The 20,263-nt window shown below is 39.7% G+C and overlaps 1 protein-coding gene and 1 long non-coding RNA gene across 7 annotated transcripts; one reads left to right on the top strand and one right to left on the bottom strand.

The window, feature by feature from the left end:
• Positions 1–69: 69 nt before the first annotated feature.
• LOC121093192 lies at positions 70–8,467 on the bottom strand. Of its 3 annotated transcripts, none has more exons than XR_005829525.1 (5): positions 6,794–6,885; positions 6,307–6,438; positions 4,965–5,086; positions 755–3,998; positions 70–363 (listed from the first exon to the last, which is right to left on the bottom strand). It is a non-coding gene; the product is annotated as an uncharacterized LOC121093192 (long non-coding RNA). The 3 variants fall into 3 exon arrangements; XR_005829524.1 differs by lacking the exon at positions 70–363 and adding an exon at positions 8,355–8,467 and having other exon boundaries at positions 1,317–3,998; positions 6,794–6,962; XR_005829523.1 differs by lacking the exon at positions 70–363 and having other exon boundaries at positions 1,317–3,998; positions 6,307–6,392; positions 6,794–6,908.
• KCTD18 (potassium channel tetramerization domain containing 18) lies at positions 4,547–18,826 on the top strand. Of its 4 annotated transcripts, none has more exons than XM_040605114.1 (7): positions 4,547–4,742; positions 9,472–9,669; positions 10,959–11,170; positions 12,067–12,260; positions 13,375–13,469; positions 13,888–13,990; positions 15,274–18,826. In XM_040605114.1, the coding sequence occupies exons 2-7, from the start codon at positions 9,513–9,515 to the stop codon at positions 15,806–15,808; spliced, it is 1,296 nt and encodes a 431-aa protein (XP_040461048.1). In that variant the 5' UTR covers positions 4,547–4,742; positions 9,472–9,512; the 3' UTR covers positions 15,809–18,826. The 4 variants fall into 4 exon arrangements, with proteins under 4 accessions (XP_040461048.1, XP_040461049.1, XP_040461050.1 ...); XM_040605115.1 differs by lacking the exon at positions 4,547–4,742 and adding an exon at positions 8,088–8,171; XM_040605116.1 differs by lacking the exon at positions 4,547–4,742 and adding an exon at positions 8,572–8,632.
• The last annotated feature ends 1,437 nt before the right edge of the window (positions 18,827–20,263 follow it).

Genomic DNA, 20,263 nt, shown 5'->3' with positions numbered 1-20,263 from the left:
TTATTAGTTTAGAAGTATTGATATACTTTCTGTATCACACGTCAAATAATGAAATATTAAATACTAATAATTAGAAAAATTACTATTTTTCATTAGCTCTGAAAAATACATCACCTGTACATCCTACCTTTTAAAAATAGATTTTTGTCAATGGTTGCTTCCACCGGGTCTATTTCAATTAACTTTTGATTATTTGCACCAGAAGGCAATGATAATGCAAACTTGACTTGATCTGAATGCATTTCCTTTGACAAAATAGTGGTACACTTATAAGAATTTGGTATTTCACACACAGAAGAGCTATCTTGCTGCTTTGCGTTAGCTGTTGCAATTAAAGGAAGCTTTACTGGCAATTCTGTAGATCTGAGAAGAGGAAATTTTATTGTGAAATTTATTACATTTTATGCCATAACATTCAATTGTTGAAAACTTTCCCTTAATAATGTATAAAAGCAGAAAATGAGAAGTCAGGTATGAAATCTGGTTCTGTCTTAGGGGCAAATGTATTTTTTACAATAGAGAATCCTGCTTTGTGCTGGTGAGATCCCATGGAGAAGGAAGCAAGCTACTCAAACACAAGTTTTGTCTACCACTCTCTATGTATATAAATTCCAAGTTGCAAATAGATAATTTCTGATTTAGGCAGGAAATTGTTTCTCATTCCCTTAAAATATACCTAGGACAATATATCAAGATTAGTGGTAAAAAAATTCACAGACACTTACCAACTTCCACATTTCATATAACCACCTACCTAGCAGACTGATATGTACTCTTGAACTGGTCATCAGTAGAGCTACTTGAACCAGCTGACAGAGGAAAAGAACTCTGAAGATTCTTTCAAAAGAAGAACAGTGGGGAAGTAGAAACAGCTGAATATTCTCTTATGTTTTAAGTAGTGTAAATATCCACAGGAAAAAAATCATAAATGGGCAAAACCCAGAAGTACTGATGAAAGGTGCACGATATTCAAACACATACAAAATATTCTGTAGCAAAACTTATCAAAATCTGTAACATAATGCATCGAAGTGTAACATACAGACGTTTAAAATGTAGCTATAACTAATGTAAACTGCATTATACACATAGAAGCACAGAGCAACACTAAGCAACTGTTTAGAACGGACAATAAAAATAATACTGTTTTTAAAAATTAACTGTAATTTTGCCATGACACAAGGACTAACATGGACTACATTTTCTGGTATAGTTTCCACATGCAAGATATTTATTGTAGCACTAAGTAAGGAAGGCAAGCAGCTTGCTCATTGGTGAAGAATACCACATACTGACATATTGTACTTTTTTTTTTAAACCACATAAAGTCATCAGGGCTATCGGATATTTAACTTTTAGATACTTTCTAAACAAGATTAAATCATAAATTTTTAGTGCAAGCAACAGCAAAATTTAATTGATTTCACTAGGGTTTCATCCCAAGTTTAAAAGACTTGGGGTAAATGTTTTAAAACGCATAAATGATTGCAACATTGTACTCATTTAGATGCCTTGAAAATATAACCCTGGAAAATGAGTTCAATATGTTAATAGTTCAAAAAAAGTCTTACCTCAGAAAGTCTGCTTATTTCTATTGCAGTTAAGAGGTTAGCATTCAAAAACGTTTCTATTTCTATAAGAATTGTATTCTGCATGCAAAAGAAAAAGTAATTAACAAAATATATTTTAAGTGGCTTCTGCCTGAAGAAAAGACAAAATATAAAGGTGAATCCATGCTTTAAATTTATTTTTTTTTACACTCTACTGAGCACAAACTGATTTTTAATACCATCTCACTACTTATAATAGAGATGCTGACACTAAAATAGCTGTGGATAGACATATACACTGATGGACAAAATGGTAAGCACAGAAAAACCCTATGAAAGAAAAATCAAACATAAATAATATGCTATCAGATGATATAACTCACAATCTGAGTTGTATATTTTGAATCACCATTTTAAGATGCAATATTAAGTTTCCAAAATACATAAAAGCTTCATTGAGTTGATCTAAGTTTGAATGTTATTTGCAGCATACCAAACAGTTCAGTTTTCGACGAAGCAAGATATTATGAAGCTGCAGCTCTTCTACTTCCCTCTGAAGAAAAATCTTCTCATTCTTCAGCTTCTGAGATTTTTCTTTCTCCACACTCAAAGCCACAGCTAATGCTTTATTATTTTGTTTTAAAGATACTTTAAACATAGATGAGTTATCTAAAGGAGACAAAATTATATTATTTTCAGTAGCTTTAAATCCAGGCCCTCTCTGCATGAACTATCACTATATAACATTTTTATCTGTAGGTTTTGGTGGAACAATATTGAAGCCTAACACTTTCTGATATAATACTGTTTCTGTTGGCTATCATTCTGATGACTACTTGGTCGGTTTCATGTTCAAGTTAATTTTATGCACAGATTCTGCTCTAGTCTGGATTTTTTAAAATAAGGTTATTTTAAGAAGAAAGCATTTAAAAACTGATAGTATCACAGGCATAAAAATGCTATCACATTTATAACATACAAATACAGGTTTTACAAATTTAAAAGTTCAAAAATGTTGAGAATAAATGTGAGATTTGACAACAGAAAGAAAACAGTTTTAAATTAGAAATATACCTTCCACCATCCTAATGTAAACCTGCCTACTCGTATCTGTTACAGAATGTTTTAGGAACTTTTTTCTTCCCCCCTCCCCGCCCTGCCAGTGACACTGCATATTACCAGGATGATTTTTTATGCCTCACATTCATAGTATCCACAGAGTTAACTTGAACTCCAGGTAGAGAAAAGTCTGACTATATTCTTTTATAGTACAAAAAGAAGCAAGGTTAGCTCCAATTACATCTCTTCATTGTCTTATGTTATTACTTTCATGATCTGTAATCCAAAATTTGCAAGGCCTTATTTCTTTGGTTTAGGAAACAGGCAACAACAGCGGAACTTTGTTAATCCAAACATGATTTAAAATTAAAGTGAATTATTTGTATTATTGCAGTGCAGAGGTTTCTAAAGGGCACCATTATTCACCTGTACTGTTTATTTCTCACTGAAAATTAGTATTTTTGACATAAAGCCACAGTAAGTTCAAGTATATATACACACACACACACACAAAATACATATATACAAACAACAAAAAATTCTTGCCTCACTGATGAGAGAAAGAGAAGCAGAAGTCAACATTCCCTTAACCATGCTGCCTGAATTGGAGAAGTCTGAAATAGTGGTGATTTGCTGCATTTATAGTACCTTTTGCAGAAGAGGATCTGAGATGTTCCATAGTGGTGTTTCTGTCAGAGGCAGAAACAAACCCCAACCATCTACCATGACAAATTATGTTTGAAATTAACCCTGACTTACCGAGAAAACAAAGTACCTTCTGGCAAATGATTAAATCAGCAGAATAATATCTGCAGTTTTCCTTGTTTCAGTGAATAAGTCCATGAAGAATCTTATATAAATCCTATTTTGCAAATGAGACTACTAGATATTTTACTATGGCAACTGTACTTTTTAAAGGTAATTGATTTTACTCATTTTGATACCTCAGTTTTTCGACCCCCCAAATGGGCATGGATGTGGATGTTAGAAATGCACCTGAGCATACTCTTTTAAAAAACACTGGCATGCCAAAAAGCAAGCACTGAAAATATTCAGAGAATTACATAAATAACTTACTTTTATGTGGTTTAACTTTCTGACTCTCCTAAAAATGTCAACGTATCACATTAATATTTTTAACAGGCAACAATGTAGCAAATCACATTACGTACAATTACTATTCCTTTTGCTAAGTGCAGTAGATGGCTTCACTTTCAACAGGACTTACTCAGTAATTTAGTTTTTATTTTAGTTGCTAAAGAAGCATTCCATTTTGCAGCTTGTGATGTTCCATCCCTCCTCTTCATATGCCCTTTAACAGCATTTGAGGCGAAAATGGTCAATGATTTACCAGTTGCTTCTTTATCCATCATCAAAATGAACCTGCACCTTGTCGAGGGGGAATGAGGAAATAATACATGATCTTTCTCACACTTGATAAAATTATGTTTCATTATCACTTTTCAGGATTTGTAGTTGAGAAAATTGCTTAAGTCTTTACCTTTTTTCAACTGACTCAAACGGGTTAACAAGTCATATTATCACAGAGCAGCAAAACGTTTAACTAATTAACACGAAGACTGAAAGGATCAGATATTTGCTCTTGTTCCCTCCCTCAAGTTATCTATCCAAGTTTACAGTTAAAAGGGAAGAAGAACCCCAAGGCGTTATCGCTTCACAACACGACCAGGCCAGCTTTTGCTTTCTCAGGGCACACTGTAAATCGAAGCATTTAAATAAACAGCGAGACTGGCCCACAGGCACAAAAGGGAGCTGCGTCCCCGCAAGCCGCTTCGGGCCGCCGCGCCTCTCCCGCTCTCCTCACGCCGGCGAGGGGCGGTGCCCGCCCGCGCCCCGCCTCAGGGCGCCCCCGCGCGCCGGCGGCAGGCAGCTCGCGCGCCCCGCGTGGGCGGGGGGAGGGGAGAGGGAGAGGGAGGGGGTGTGGCGGGCTGGCCCGGCGGCGGGCGGGAAGCGCGGCGCCGGCTGGCCGTGCCCACTCGCATGCCCTGCGTGTAGAATTGCCGTTTAGAATTAAGCGGCGGGATGACACCTTAACCCAAGGGCTCGCGCAAGCAAGAGGAGACAGCCATCTCGGCGGGGACTCGGCGACGGGCCGCGCGTCGTCACTCAGAGGTAACCGCGCAGCCGGGCTGCGGCAGCTGGGCCACCCGCCCCGCCCTGCAGCGGGCGCCTGGCCGCTCGGGGCCCGGCCGGTAGGAAGGCGCGGCCCCGGCCGCTCGGGGCCCGGCCGTTCTGAGGGCCGTGCGGAGCCACCCGCGTTACAGTGGTTCTCGTGCGCTCCCACAGCCCGTGGCGGGCATTTCCTTCAAAAGCGGGGTACGCGTCATTGTTCACCTTCAGTCCACGGCTCCGGTTCTTCAGTGGCGTTCCCGGGTGTTCTACGAAGAGTGGGATGCACGTAGCATCTCAACTACGTGTCTTTGCAAAACCGTTTTAAATGCCACCCGTTAATAATGCTAAAATTAAAAAAACAAAAAAACCCAAAAAAAACCCCAAACCCCAAAAACCAAAACCGAATTATATAAACACTTAGCATCAATCTCAGTACACTGTGAGGGGGGGAGTAAGGAACTACAGATACTCTGCTTGGCTGCCAGGGAAGAGTTTGAGGTATTCGGCTTTCAGTTTGAAGAGCTCCTTCAGGTTAAAAGCAGAAATCCATGTAATTCCTTCTCAGTGGAAGGCTACATGCCTTTCTGGCTGATCTTTAGCTGTTAGTAATGGATGAAATGATAAACAACGAATAGGCAGTCATCGGGACAGTTATGAAAACTGTATAAATTTAAAACCCAATAGATTATAGCAGGTATGTATGCTGCCCACATACTTAGGACTTGTAAGGGTAGAAGTCTCTGACATCAGAATTTGAGCAAGCCCACTTCTAGTTTGGTTCAGTTAACATTAGGACTGGGAATTGCAAGGAAGTGTTTTAGTCTAATAAAATGCTTTTCCCCAAAATCTGTTCTGATCCCAAAAGCCCTTGCTCTTTAACACTCCCTTCACAGACATTCTTTTTCACTGGCTGTGTGTGCTCCGTCCTACCATTAGTTCAGGTGGACATTGATTCCTAAACTTGATGCAGGAATCAGTATGTTTATGGCAAAGAGTTTTGTGAAAATCTTAAGAGAGTTAATGTTTTAATTTATTTGAAGACTTACAGAGATGTGGAAGGTTGAAATAAAAACCAGCATTAGGGTCCATAATGCAGTAATCATTGTGAAAATCTTACCTTTCTGTGTGCTGACATTACAATATGCTACAGAGTAAATCAAAGGAATCACACAGTATCAGTGGCATTCTTTGAAAATGTACCTTTATGAACTTACTATTTTAATCATCTGCTGCAAAAAGCACCTGGAGGGTCTCTCTTTCCTACCTTTTCTTAATTTGTGTGTGATGTGTATACTGACGGTTGGACTTTATGCAAAGGTCTTTTCCAACTTAAATGATTCCATGATACATAGCAGAGTTTCTCAGCATGGCCCTGAAGCTGCAAAACCCTACGATTCTATGCAATCCCCTTAAAATACAGACTTGATCCAGCACAACCTTTGGTAAATTCCCTCTTACAAGGCAACTTGGAAGTGACTGTACCCACTGGAAAACTGCCCAAATAAAGGAGAAAATAACCTTATATAACTTTAAAAAAATAGAATACCAATCCAATAAAACTTACCTCCTTATCCTTTCCAGAAAGCACTGTTTTCCTCCAGATCCAATCATGAGTTTTCATTTCCTCCAGTTTTACAACAGTCCCGAGTCCTGAAAGGGCAGTCACCAATGTGTTTCCATTTAATGTTTGTTGCTACTGTGGGCAATAAGTTTAAAACAAAACACTAAGTATATTGTCTTCCCATCTGTGGTCCTGCTTTCCTTTACACTCCACTGAGGAACTCCCACTCTGTAACGTTTCACATGCAAAAATCTCCAGTTATTTGCCAGCCAGTGAAAGTGGGAAGAGCTCAAAGCACTGCCAAGTTTCACAGCCTGTATATCTTAAATATATATTAAGAGCAGAATTCTGGTTTTCAGTCACTGGAATCCGATGACTGGTCTTTAAACTGAATAGAAGTGACAGTGAGGGAGGGAAAGACAGACAGACCTGCTGTAAAAGCCCTCACCATATGGCAAGAGTTGTATTGAATTTGTATCTTACTAGATACCTGCAAATCCATCTCTGGGAAGATCTTGGTTGAGGAATTAATCCCACAGGATCTAGCAAGCCACGAGCTGTGACTAAAGCACTTCTGGTAGGTAGATCATGTAGACCAGCTTCTGCCACTGTGGATTCTGTGATGTCCAACAAGACTGGAGCTCATAGTATAGTTTTTCCTGAAATTATAGTATAAAGAACACATCTTCCTCTAATCACACCCTTTCTTGCGCAAGCTTAAAAAAATTAATTTCTCGATGCCTAGACCCCCTTTGTCAAATCTAACTGAGATTAGTAAATTTAAACACAAAAATAGAGAGGATGAGTGTGTAAGCCTGGCTTTGTTTGGAAACTAGTGAAAAACAAAAAAAAGTCTTTGTTCATTGAGCTTGGAAACATGCAGCTTGAAAGATGTAACTGAGTTAATTTGTTAGGTAAATACAGATAAACTCTTTACAATCTAGGCACATTTCTTAGTGTGCAGCGTACAATTAAGTAACTGGATCTTTACTAGGCTTCGGATAGCAATCAAAACATATGGTTAATATTTGTGTTTTAGTTACCTCTTACTTTATTTTCTAACCATATAATCGGTTTATGCCTTCCAGAAAGTTTGCAGATATCCTGAGTTCTGCCCTACTAATTTTTGCATGCAGCTATTGGTTATTTGTTGTATCACAGCGATAGGTTCTTATGTATGTTATGGCAAAAAATACTACTTTATTAGCTTACAAAGTGGGAACTAGGCATGATGTTACAACCTTTTTTAGAGAATACAGCTGGATCTTAGAACCGTTTGTCATGAGTACAGAAACTTCGTAATGAGGCTGAGTCAAAAGCATAACGAGAAGCCAGTTTCTTTCCATTGCTTATGCACGCATTTTAGTAGGCAAGGTACTGTCAGACATAACCAATTTAACAGAATACTGTTTCTGCAAGTCTTTGCAAAATGGCTGCATAAGGGTGAAGCCCCTTGCCCACGTTCATCCATGCTATTTTAATGCATTAATAATTTGCTCTGAGTAAGGGAAAGCACATCTGAAGCTTAAAAAAAGCTGTATTTCACTGTCAAGCAACAGGAAAGCAAATTAAAACCTAAGATGCCTGCATTCATATGTATTGGCTGGAACTGAGCAGGCTGCTGCTGACACGCAGGCTGGTCTGCTGGAAGGGACAAGCAGGCACCACCAAGCCGGCCAGAGAACACCAGATGACCCCAGGCTACTTTTTCCTGCCTTTGCCCCCCCTTTTAACCAAAGCAGACCTTTGCGTCTTCAGGCCCGGAGCGTGTACCAGCACCACATGTCCCGTGTCAGGGGGCCTGTCACTGTCGCTCGGTTCCCCCCCGCCGGGCCCGCGCTGAGCAGGAGGCCCGACACCGCCACCAGGTAACGCGGGGCCGCGGCGGGTTGCAGTGGCTCCAGCTGCGGCATTGCTGAGCCTACAGAAAAAGCTGCTAAATCAAACCCACTCTGAGCAAACCTTTATAGTAAAATAATAATTTAAAAATACTAGTATCGGAAAATGTTTCTGCCTTACAGCGTTGCCGCGTTTACGCGGGTCAGCCTTACTTCAGAGGCCGCGGACATCGAAGCCACGCCTGAGGGACCCGCTCCGGGGGAGGCTGCGGCAGAGCCGCGGGGGTCCCTACACCCGGCTGACCGCCCGCCCCGCGGGGGTGAAGCCCGGGCGGCCGGCAGTGCCTCCGGAGGCGGCGGTGGCGCGGCGCCGCACGGCCACGAGGGGCTGTCCCGGTCCCCGCCGCCCGGCCGCCATTTTGTGGAGCCGCGGCGGCGCCCCGAGAGGCCCTGTCCGGTCCAGGCGCGGCGAGGCGGCCCCGGCGGCGCAGGTAACGCGGGATGGCGGCCGCCCGCGCTCCCAGCGGGACCCCCGAGCGGGGAGCTGAGCCCCCTTCCCCGGCCGGCTCCTGGAGGGGCAGCGCCCCACGGGGGGGGGGGGGGGGGGGGCGCGGCGAGGGCTGTTGCCCGGCCCGGCCCTCCCTCAGCAGGCGGCCAGTTCCTCGGCTCGGTGCTGCGGGACAGCAGCAGCTGCCCGGGCGATGGGCGCGCAGTAGGAGTTAATAACCCTCACAGGGCGTGCTCAAAATAAATCAACCCAAACCCCAACCCAACCCAACCTAAAAAAAAAAAAAAAGTTTTGAAGTTTTTCTGTAGCTTCTCGTGCCATTTTTTCCTGCCCAGACACTGCCCCCGCCCCCGTCGGGCAATGGAGACAGGCCCAAGTATGAGTATGTATTGGCAAGGTGAGGGTATTGACGTGACAGCTTCAACGACTCCTTAAAGCAGCCCTAGTTGGGACTGGATATTAAAGAAGCCAAGTTATCGGTACAAAATCTGTGCATTTTTAGTGCTGGGAGCTATACTCTGACCAAGATTTCCCAGAACGTCCTTCAGTGCTCTGCTCGCACGTACTGACAATGTAATTCTGCTCACCCATTTGTCTTGAAAGAGGAACCTCTGTATTTCCTAGCAAAGTAAAATGCTGTAGATTTTTGTAGTAGAGGTGTAGAATATTTGGCTATTTGCACTAGTACAACTCCAGAACTATTTTCAAAGCTGATTTACAGCGTCCTGTGACAAACATGTAAGAACTGAGCCAGCGCTTAGGTCTTGTATACAGTGTGTTCAGTCTTAACTGGTGTCAGATTTACTGTTGTGTCTGTTTCAGGTTTGAATAGCTCGTAATTAACATCATCATTTGCAAATGCAATGGAAGAGGGCAAAATTGAAGACGTGCAGGGTATTCTACGACTTAATGTGCGAGGATGTTTATACACAGCCAGGCGTGAGTCTTTATGCCGCTTTAAGGATTCAATGCTAGCGTCTATGTTTAGTGGACGCTTTCCTCTAAAAGTGGATGAATCAGGTAAATACATTCAAGCTGTAAATACAACACTGCTCAGGGAGCTCTGTGGCAAATACATGCTTTTATATATAGTTATGCATTTTATAGTATATCTCTTTTCCCAGTCTGCTGAGCATCAGTTGGCTGCTTTGATTCCGGGATGTAAACCAATTACACATGCATGACTTTATATTTACGAGTAATTCATCTGAATTCCACAGACTACTCATGTTTGCAAACATACATGTTTTTACAGTGCTTACCACCTGCCTTGTCCCAGTCCAAACTGTGGCTTTGGAATGTACTGCTTCAGTATGAATATGAAAATAGGTAAAAATGAAGTTGGCAGAATATTTGGTATTTTAACTGGGATCCTGTTTATGAACCCCTGTGTTCTCCAAAGGCACCTCATTCTCTGTGGCTCATCACATAAGGAGATGAGAGTCTAATCTTTGTTTCAGAATACTCATTACCCAGTAAAGACTGCATTTTTCACCACCATGGCTAGATGTGAAAGCTTGAATAAAACTATTCATGTGTCAAATTTCACATTTGTTTGTGACTTGGAAATCCTGTCAAAGTGTGGCCAGTTTAAAGACACGATGGATGGAGAATAGTAATTCCTTGTTGTACATTTTGACTGTTTAAAATATCTGAAATGTTTAAAATTGCTGAAATGAAACTTGCTACTGTCTTACCGGTAGTAGTGAACAGCCTATTGTATACAGCTGTGTATCATTTGGTCAGTTTCTACAGCGGTCCTTAAGCCCAGCAGGCAAAGGAGAGACGAAGAAACAAAAAAATACTGCCAAACTTGAGCAATATTCAGGGAGGGTTAGGCTAGGTATGTATTGAAGCTGATGCTACTTCCAACTCCTTTTAAATTGCCTAGATTTAAAATTAAAAAAAATGTCTGCAATAGCAAGAAAAGATGTATCTGCAGGTAGAATTAGAAATGCATCTAGAATTAGACTTTAGCATTTTAAGTGAGTGCAGTACAGCTGAGGTTGTATGCTGGCACAGTCCTATGCAGATTAGGGATTTCACTGAAATTACAAAGAAATGTTTACTGCACTAGTAATTTATCTTGAAATAAAAAGAAAGTTATCTTCAAATAACAAGTATTCCAGGGAAATAAAATACTAGTTTTAAAAGAAGACATAGATCTTAAATAGAGACAGTATACTTACTCCTCCTAAGTAGGTAAAACTAGTACAGAAGTTTTATAAAGGCTTTACTTGATGATTTGGTAGAAGTCTGTCTTCACTTGCTGGAAGTAGTATTTTAAGTAATTTTATTTATGTTTTCAGGAGCATGTCTAATTGATAGAGATGGAAGCCTGTTTAAATATCTTTTGGATTATCTTCATGGAGAAGTTCGGATTCCTGGAGATGAAAAAATTCGAATTGCGCTGCAGGAGGAAGCGGATTATTTTGGCATCCCTTATCCATACAGTCTGTCTGAACATTTGGCCAATGAAATGGAGACATATTCTTTAAGGTCAAATATAGAGCTTAAAAAGGTCTTGACATTTCTTAAATTTTTAAAGATGTGCTTTCTAATCCACACCATTCATTAGCATCATATACTAAAACTACAGCATATGCAAGCTAGGACTTTCTAGTCACCATGCGAAATTATCACTAAATTCAGAATTTTAGGTTAAGAAATCCTAGAGTTGATAATACCAGTCATAGCAGTTAAGGTCATCAGCTTTTCCCATAATTGTAATACAGCAGCAGTTTAAATTTGAGTCTGTTTCACATGCAGATTTGCTGTAAAGCTTTCATAGTTGGAACTACATTGTGTTTGGTTTCAGCTTTTACTTGAGATTAGATTTGATCCCGCCAAGATGTTTGGGTTTTTTGTTCAGTTTTATACATTCATCCTAAAACTTTAAAGACAAAATGTACTTTGCCATTTTTTTAGAACAAGAAAGGAGAAAAAAATTAATATTTAAAATCCTAAGGTTTGTCTGTTGTATTGTAACTTAAAAAGCTAATTCTAATTAACTGATTGGAAACTAACTTGTATTAACAGTTTTGGCTGTGTTAGTGCTGACAGTCATCTATATTCTCTTAGTAAGCTATTGTTCCATACATTTCACATTCTCCCTTACTAATTTCCTTTTGGAAAGCATAAAACATTTCTAGGTCTTTCAGTTTCTCTTCATATTAAGGATTTGCCATGCTTTTGAGTATTTGTTGCCTTTCTTTGAACTTCTCTTAGTTTTACAGTATTCTCTGTTAACATCAGATAAGAAATACTACACACATTATTTTTTGTATTTATAAACTGTATCCTTGATTTACTTAAAAGAGCTCACCAGTAAAGAAAACTTAAATATGAAAGCTTATTCAACTAAAAATATTGTATTCTTATTAGTGTTCTCTATTTTTTTGTTTATGTTTTTTCTAGGCTTTGTTGGATTTCTGTGATTCTTATGATTTCGTTTGCACCAAGCCTACAGTTTGGGTCCTGCACTATCTCAGCACTTCTGGAGCAAGCTGTGAAAGTAAAATTATTGGTGTGTATGCCACGAGAGCTGATGGGACTGATGCAATTTATAAGGAGCTAGGAATGAAAATTCATAGTAGAAGTGTTTACAAAAGGTAAGATGACTGTCAAACACATGAAAGCACTATGAAGTGAGAATGAACACTCACATATTATAGTATTACCTAAATATTATTATACATAGTGTAACATAGTATTATTGTACTATACATCGTTGGAAGGAATCAGATTCTTTCCAGCTTTGAAAACAGCTGGCTAATACAGTGGTCACATTAAACAAATGATAAAAACTAAGCATGAAGAACAAGAACTTGAGAGTCCATGAAAAGTGGCTAGCATGCAGTTGCTGTAAGTTCTCATTAGGTTTTACTTGCTATTTTAAAAATATCTCAATCATTTAGAATTACTTTCTAATGTAAGATGATATTTACACTAAATACAGAAAAAGTTCCAGAAATATTCATGTTGGTTGTGATTCATGCAGTTGTTTTTGCAGTTTCCTAAAACAGCTGAAAGAAATATTTAACACTGAAAAGAACTGAAGATGAACATAAATGGTTTTAATTCTTTAAAGAACATGTAGATCTCTACTACACTATTGATGTATTTTTATGACAGTAATTACAAGTAACTGGTAGACCTGTACTTATGAGTGTCTGGAAGCAATTTGCCTTTCTCTTGGTCCCACAGTACAGTGTCAGAAGTGCGGTGCACAGTGTACCTTCTGAAACATGATCAGGATACAGCTTTTAGTGTTTCATTATCTTTATAATTAAGAGGCTTATTTTACTGAAATTAAGCTGGGAACATTACCATTTATTCCAAGAGTATTTGGACACATAGTATCAGTTATCTATCCTCCCACTGCATTTTCCCCTTGAATAAATGATTGAGATTTAGAAGAGTAAATATTACACCATTAAACCTGTAATTACTCTTTCAGGAACATTTGTTCTTTCATGGATACCCATTTTTAGCAATAGGTGTTCCCATGCATGCAGATCATAGGAGAATGAATATTTAGAACCTCTTACACAAACAAAAATGAAAACTAAGTAACATTTTCCTCTTTACTTTTTGAAACATATACTGTGAAGTCCTTGTAGTTAGGATTTGGTAAAAAGAACGGTAACATATCACCAGTGTTATGTTTTTAAGGACTTAGCTGGATTTACCACGTAACTGTTACCTTTAAAACCACATTTCTAGAGAAGCTGGAAATAACCTCCAATACATCTGGAGCTATTACTCAGTAGCTGAGTTGAAAAAGATGATGGATGCTTTCGATGCCTGGGAAGGGAGAGGTAGAGTATTTTTTTCTTTTATTTCAGTAAGGCTACTTTTTTACAGAAAAATGAGAAAAATATTTGCCAATTACTTGTAATAAAAACTGCATACATTCTCGCTCATTCAGTAAGTAACATGTAAAATACCCTATAGTAGTGGCTATTTGGGAGGGAAAAAAAATCTTAACGGATTCAACAAGGTGACATGAGTTGGTATGAATGAATATATGTAGAGAGAGCCACCACTTGCAGGGGGTGACACCCTGCTAGCACTGGGCAGTCTGGTGGAAGCCCTAGAAACACGCTGGCTGTAACCAGTGTTCATGTCAGTGTAGTTTCAAAGCTGAAATTCTACATAATCAAATAGATGTGTGTATAAACATAATATTGACTATGTTCTCTTAGCTCATCAATACAATTTCCCTCTGAAATGCAGGTGTCAGCTACTGGAGAGTGCCTCAGGAGCTGATTGAATGTTGGACTCTTGAGGAACGCCCTTTGAAAGGCAGTTTGCGTCATATGCCTCCAGTTCATAAAAGGTATGCTGATTTGCGTATGTGGCTTAAAATAAAGCTGAAATACAGTACAATCGTTCTTTTCCCTATGATTTCATGTTATTTGAATAGCTATGAATGTTTTTTCTTTTTTTGCTATTTACATTTTTATAATATGTGTTATAAGCAGAGAACTTAATAGCAGAACTGAACTTGATAGAAACAAATTACCTTTTTTAGGCTGCTGAAGCTATTCTGTTTTACTTCTTCAGCCTTTAAAACATCATTTTAGACTGTGAAGGAGTAATTTCAAGAAGTAGAGAGCAGTATTAGATAAATGGATTGCTAATAAATACATATAAATGAAAACTTTAAAAGGTTAACTAATTTTCACGTGAGATGCCTTCTTTGTAGAAGGAATTTCTAGAATTTCTTCTTTGCAGTTCTACAGTGGTACTTTTGGCTATACCTCCATTACCTAAAAGAAGCCTTTGCAGGTGAAGAAGCTACACCACTGATGTGAGCCACCCTACAGCCACTTTGCTGCTATTCAGGAGAGGTTCCTGCTGACCTTCAATGTCCCTGGCCATACCTGTCATTTCAGCAGCAGCCACAGAGTGACATCAGCACAATGATCCAACTGAAAACTCCTATCTCCCCATCCTCCCCCTGCCCTTTTTTTTTTTTTTTTGGATACTGCATTCTTTGCTTTTCATAGCTGAAGTAGGAAGGACTGTGATTGTTTGATCCCTGGAATTGCCAGGAGACTCCATAGGCGCTCTTACATAGGTTCTTTTTTTTGGCTATTTTTTACAAGTTTTCTCTTGAAAGATTATCCATAATCATTTGTATTGAAAAGAGCTAGAGGGAGAAAGCGGCGATATCTTTCTTCTCAGATTACATTGTGTGGAACTTTTGTCTTTACGTGCAGTTGGGTCCTACATTTTTGTAGGCAAAACACATCAGACTAGTATTTGGTGGATTTTGTATCTGATGGAATTTTTAGCATTTTAATACTTTCTTTCTGTAACTCCTCAAGCCTCTTCTCATTGATTTTCCCTTAGCAGTTTGTGCACCATCTCTCTTACAATTTTCAATGTGTAATATTGCTTACACAGGTAGAAGAGACTGATGGTACTATTTCCATAAAGGCAAACCAGATTGCAGTGATGAACAGTTGACAACCACAAATGATAGTGTAACAAGCAAAAATTAAAAGAACTTTGGATTTGTGGATGGCTGTTGCAGATTGTCTATTTTTTAATGTTATAAAAAGAATCCTTTATGTACATAGTTTGTTTCTTCAATTGAAGTTCTTTGTTTTACAGACGATTAATCGACTTTACTGAAGATGACGACTACTTACCATGTAAAGCAGCTCCCAAGCCAATTACATACTCGGGTCCCTCAACAAGTACCCACATCAAAGTCAAGAATTCAGCTTCGTTAAAGGTAGCTGCTTGCAATGCTTCACGTTCTGCAGTGACTCTTAAACGACCCCATAGTGAAAGTCTGACACCGCACACAGTAGCTTCTGAAACTGTATCTACCACATGCACAAGGGCGTCCAGCAATTTCCAGGTGCCCTGTGGAAGGCAGAGTGCTGGCAATGGGACACCATGTCAAATGATGTTCAAGATTGCAGTGTCTAGGAAGCCCGTAAGCCACCACATAGTAAAGCTGAAGCGAACTCCCCTTTTTCTTGCAACACCGTCTCAGCCTCCATCTTCTGTATCCGGTAAAACAAGCGAAAAGGACAGTGCTGCTGTTGAAATTCCTACTCCTTCTATGGCACTAAACAAGAAAGAACCAGCTGTATTAGCAGAGAGTATTGAGCTTAAGAATGATAAAGTGGATGGATAAGGTTGGACTCTGCCTCACAGACCGGATAGCTTTGTACCATCTGGTCAGAGAAGAGATCGTCATCTCGTGTGGCTGTTCACTCGAACATTTGGTAGAAAATTATGATGAAAAAGTTCATGAAAAGCACAGGGAGAAGAGAGAGCACTTAAACCAAGTGTGTTTTCTGCTTTATTTCTAAATACTTTTTAGATGTTGGAGAGGAAGAAAAATGGGTTAAAAAAAACCCCAAACACAGAGCACGTGGAGTCTAATGTTCCAGTATCTCACGTTTGCACTTCTGTTAGGACGTACTAGTACGCCTGACCCTTTTTAAAGGGAGTACTTGCACAGCATAAAAGACAACCACTTCATCAACTTTAATTAACTCTAGTTAATGTTAATTTCTTACTTTGTATCTTTGAAGTGGGAAAAAATAGGTAACAAGAAGTGTTTTTTATTAGATACAAGTTTGTGGCAAGTGTCAACATAGCCAGTCCCGTGAAGATTCTGGAAGTTGAACGCACTTTTTGGTGCTTCTGGTGAGGATAAACCCCCATTTTGTTATGAGTGGCAATGAAAGGGACCACCTTTGCTTGCACACAGCAAGAAAATTCAGAAATACAGGAAGGGAAGAAGTATGCCTAGGGAGTAACACGGCATTCTTTTTCATAGACCTGAGACACACATATACTGCTTTCCTAACATGGTGTGATCTGCCACAGGGGTGGGGCTGCTGCAGGCAGCCGGTGCAGCCGTGGCATTTTGTATCGCACCTCAGGGGTGTCTTCTGCAGCTGCAGGGAGCCCCCATGGGTCTGAGTTACACCTGGCCCCCCTGTGTCCTTCTGCAGGTCCTTTCAAACGAGGAGGGGACAACCTCAACTTCCTTGCAGGAAAGCAGTGCTAACAGAGGTGCCCTGGTTTGAGGAAAGATGAAAGAACCCTGCCTTCCCCCAGAGCAGGATAGAGGACACCTTCTTGTACCACAGTAAATTTTGCATAATGGTACTGAAGAGCTGCTGTGTTTCTATCAGCAGAGGAAAGCCGAATTTGGCTCCACTGATTTTAAAAAGCCCTTTTAGTTGTTCATATTAGTGAATGAAATCTGGCTTTGGTTTGTGCCCTTGGTTGCTTACAGTTGGGTGTTGTTTTTTTTTTTGTTGGTTTGGCTACTGCTTTTGCTTTTCCAGCACAGTAAATACACCTGTTCTTAAACACTGAGAGGTCCTATCACGTTGCCAAAATGCAATGTTCTTAAAATTCCTGAGACTATTAGAATTACAGAAGGGTTCAGATGTTTTATTTTCTAGGTCATTTAGGGGCGATCACATTTTCAGGGTTTTCTCCTAACCACAAGGACTTTAAACATAATTTGCACAAGTAAAAAAAACCCAAATGTACTAACTTATTTTTAAGGAGATACTTTGTTATGAACAGTAGTCACTGTAAAAGTGTGCAGTACTGTAATTTTCTGCTATTGGTGTGTACGTTGAAAAGCAGCTTAACTTTAGAATCTCTAAGCCATTGTTTTTTCTTAAAAAAAAACCCTAAAGAGCAACAATCCCAAGGCTCTTCCTATTCCCCCCCCCCCCCCCCCCCAATGTTTCACTGAAGAAAGGACAAGGCAAAAATTACAGGAAGATGCTAACATAATCTAATTTCCTATTTGAGCATGCAATTCATCATTGGCACTAAGTTTGTGAGATTTGTTTTTCATAATAATCTGACTGGAAAGCGGTTTTTAATACTTACCTTGTGTGCCTTCTGCTTCACTATTTATTGAATAGCTGAGCACTCCACTGTGCACCTTGAAATCTTTTTACAATGCGTCTTAAAGCAGATTTCCTTCCTTTTCAACTTTTGGTGATTTTAGAAGGCTTCTATAAATGCAGAATCATAGAATCATTTAAGTTCGACAAGACCCTTAAGATCAAGTCCAGCCAGCACTGAAGCTCACGAAGATCATAGAGTTGAGCATCACACTTTGCATGCACACAAGAAAAGAGCTTTGAAAATAGTCCTACAGGACTTTCGGAGTTTGTACTAGCTCAGTGTTTAATTATTCTGGTAGCACAGAATTTTTCCAGTAACATCCACGTCATTTGCATTACAGTGGCTTTAGTGCGTCTTCTCTTTGTCCTAGATGTACATGCTTGGGGTTAAATGGGAAAAGAACTCCTTTGAATTTCAATGGATGAAACAGTAAAGTATCTGTGGTGGAGAGGTAGAGCAAGATTATTTTTTGAGGGACTTGGTTTTATTTATTTATTTTTAATTGGATGAGGTGCAGAGATGTCCTTTGAACTTAACCAAGTAGGCATTTTTGCTTTTTTTTCCTGCCTGTGAATCTTGCTGTGTTTCTCTTAACTGATGGACTCATACTAAGCAGTTTTACGATAGCTGAATAGCATTAACCTTCATGGTGACTTTCACTATAAAAATAGCTTTGCCCCTATCTACCCAAAGCTTTTTAAAATGTGGACGTAAAATAGAATTTCATCTTCTCTCTAGGAAGCCAAACAAATGAAACTTGCCAGTCCAAGGATGAGTCACCCCTTAACCTGGCTAACAGGCTGTTTGTTTTCTGATGCATGGAACAAGGAGCAGAAATTCTGCAGGTCTGAGCTTCCTGCAGATTGAAACTTCCTCAAAACTCTGTGTTCCCAAGTTTCTTGAAAGTGCAATTTTCTCAACATTTCCATTGTCTAACTCAATGAACAAAGTACCAGCTGGCACTGCTTTTGTACTGATGAACTGGATACACTGTATGTACACACTAGATAGTTTGTCTGGGGAAACTACTAAAGGTGAGCTACAGTTTTATAGCTGGGAGTAGACATGTGGTCAAGTGGTGTTGACAACGGTTTACTGTGAATCTTGGTAAAATTACCATTCATCATAGATCACGTTCAGAAAAGACCATGTTCAAAAGGTTACTCCAATTTAGAAATCTGATGGATTACGAGTAACTAGCAGCTGCACTCTAAAGGCTGACGTGTATCACCAGTGTAGTTTGATGCATTAAATTTTTTGTCACAAATGCTGTCAATTTTCCAGTTGTTTCTTCTCACTTTCTCACTGCTGCCTTTCCAAACCCTCAATGATACAGCATCATACGGGTTAAGGAGACAAGAAAAATGTGATTCCAATTTCTAGAAAATTACTCCTCTGTGATCACACATGGGCTTGTGATACAGAGGGTCTGTTATCACCAAGGTGTGATTCAGAGAGATATAATTCTATCTGTACGATGTCAGCAAGCAGATGTTATTTCATATGATGGGCACATACTACTGCTGATCCTCGGAGTTTTCATTGGGCTTGTTTTTAGCTGAAGAGCCATGGAAATATCAAAATTACCTCTTTTGTTCTGCTCTGGAAGAGCTGGTAGGGAAATAACTGGAACAGTTTGAAAGAAAAGTACCCTGGCTAACTGGCTAACATTTAAACTGGCTAACATTAAATCACTTAGATAATAAACATTATGTAGTTCACATCTTACTATGGCTAAAAAGAAATACTGTCATTACCCAGGAGCAAGCACATTTCCTCTTCTTGATTCTTCCCAATCCATGAAGGATAAATTCCTCACATGGTAAGAACAGGAGGCCAGCTGCACCATCAAGAAGCGAGTGAAGCTGCTGTCCCTTAGCTGTGGTTACAAAGTGTCGTTTGAAATAAGTCTGTAAATGCGCTGTGGTAATGTCACCACCCCACCCCCTTAAAAAAAAAAATTAAAAAAATCTAAATTCATTTCGGGCAACAGCTTTTATTAAAAGATGTTAAGCAGCAGAAACAGGTAAGGATGATGTTACAGACCTTTGCTGCTTTCTGAGCTTTTTGGGTATCTCTTCTTACAGAATTTTCTTCTTGCTAAATAAAAAAATCTGGCCGTTTATAACAGAATTGATCACGCTTGGCTGAAAATTACTTTGCAAATTCATGTCATCACGTGATCAGCCATGTAGCGTGCCCAGAGTTTGGATCAAGGATCTGGCCCTTTTAAAATTTGCATGTGAATAGTTCAGTGCAGTTTGTTTTAGTAGTTTGCCACAATAAAACAGCTGTATTGTCACAAATTTCTATTATGTCCTCACGTGAGTAGCTGGCAGCGGGACTGGAACTTGAGAGGAATGGATCCGCAGTGCCTCTGCTTCAGTCACAAGTACATCACCAGGACGGACACGGCTGGTTTGTAACGCCGTGATGCAGCCCAGGCAGTGACTACGGTGGGGAACAGACTCGCACCAAGAGCTGCCATTCCTACAGGCTCGGGCCAGGTGCTCCCCAACAACAACGGGGTCCAGGAAAGCGTTTCAAGATCAGTGTTTCCCTTCCAGAATTACTGTTTTTTCTTCTGGAGTTACATTTTCAAATACATCAAGTGATTTACTTTTAAATTTTTTTCCCCCAAACATGCCTAAATGATGTAGCTTTTGCAAATAGCTTGGCTGAGTTAAGTTACCTTCTTTCTAGT

The sequence above is a fragment of the Falco naumanni genome, chromosome 8, assembly GCF_017639655.2.
Source record: "Falco naumanni isolate bFalNau1 chromosome 8, bFalNau1.pat, whole genome shotgun sequence".
In the NCBI taxonomy this organism is placed as follows: Eukaryota; Metazoa; Chordata; class Aves; order Falconiformes; family Falconidae; genus Falco; species Falco naumanni.
The sequence above is the reverse complement of the archived record's forward strand: the minus strand, read 5'-3'. Positions and strand labels throughout refer to the sequence as shown.

Bases quoted from the DNA above. Each gene is read 5' to 3' on its own strand.
- KCTD18 (XM_040605114.1), top strand. From the start codon at position 9,513: ATGGAAGAGGGCAAAATTGAAGACGTGCAGGGTATTCTACGACTTAAT. The intron at 12,261-13,374 runs GTAAGATGACTG...CCACATTTCTAG, and splicing joins AGTAGAAGTGTTTACAAAAG to AGAAGCTGGAAATAACCTCC. The intron at 13,470-13,887 runs GTAGAGTATTTT...TCTGAAATGCAG, and splicing joins CGATGCCTGGGAAGGGAGAG to GTGTCAGCTACTGGAGAGTG.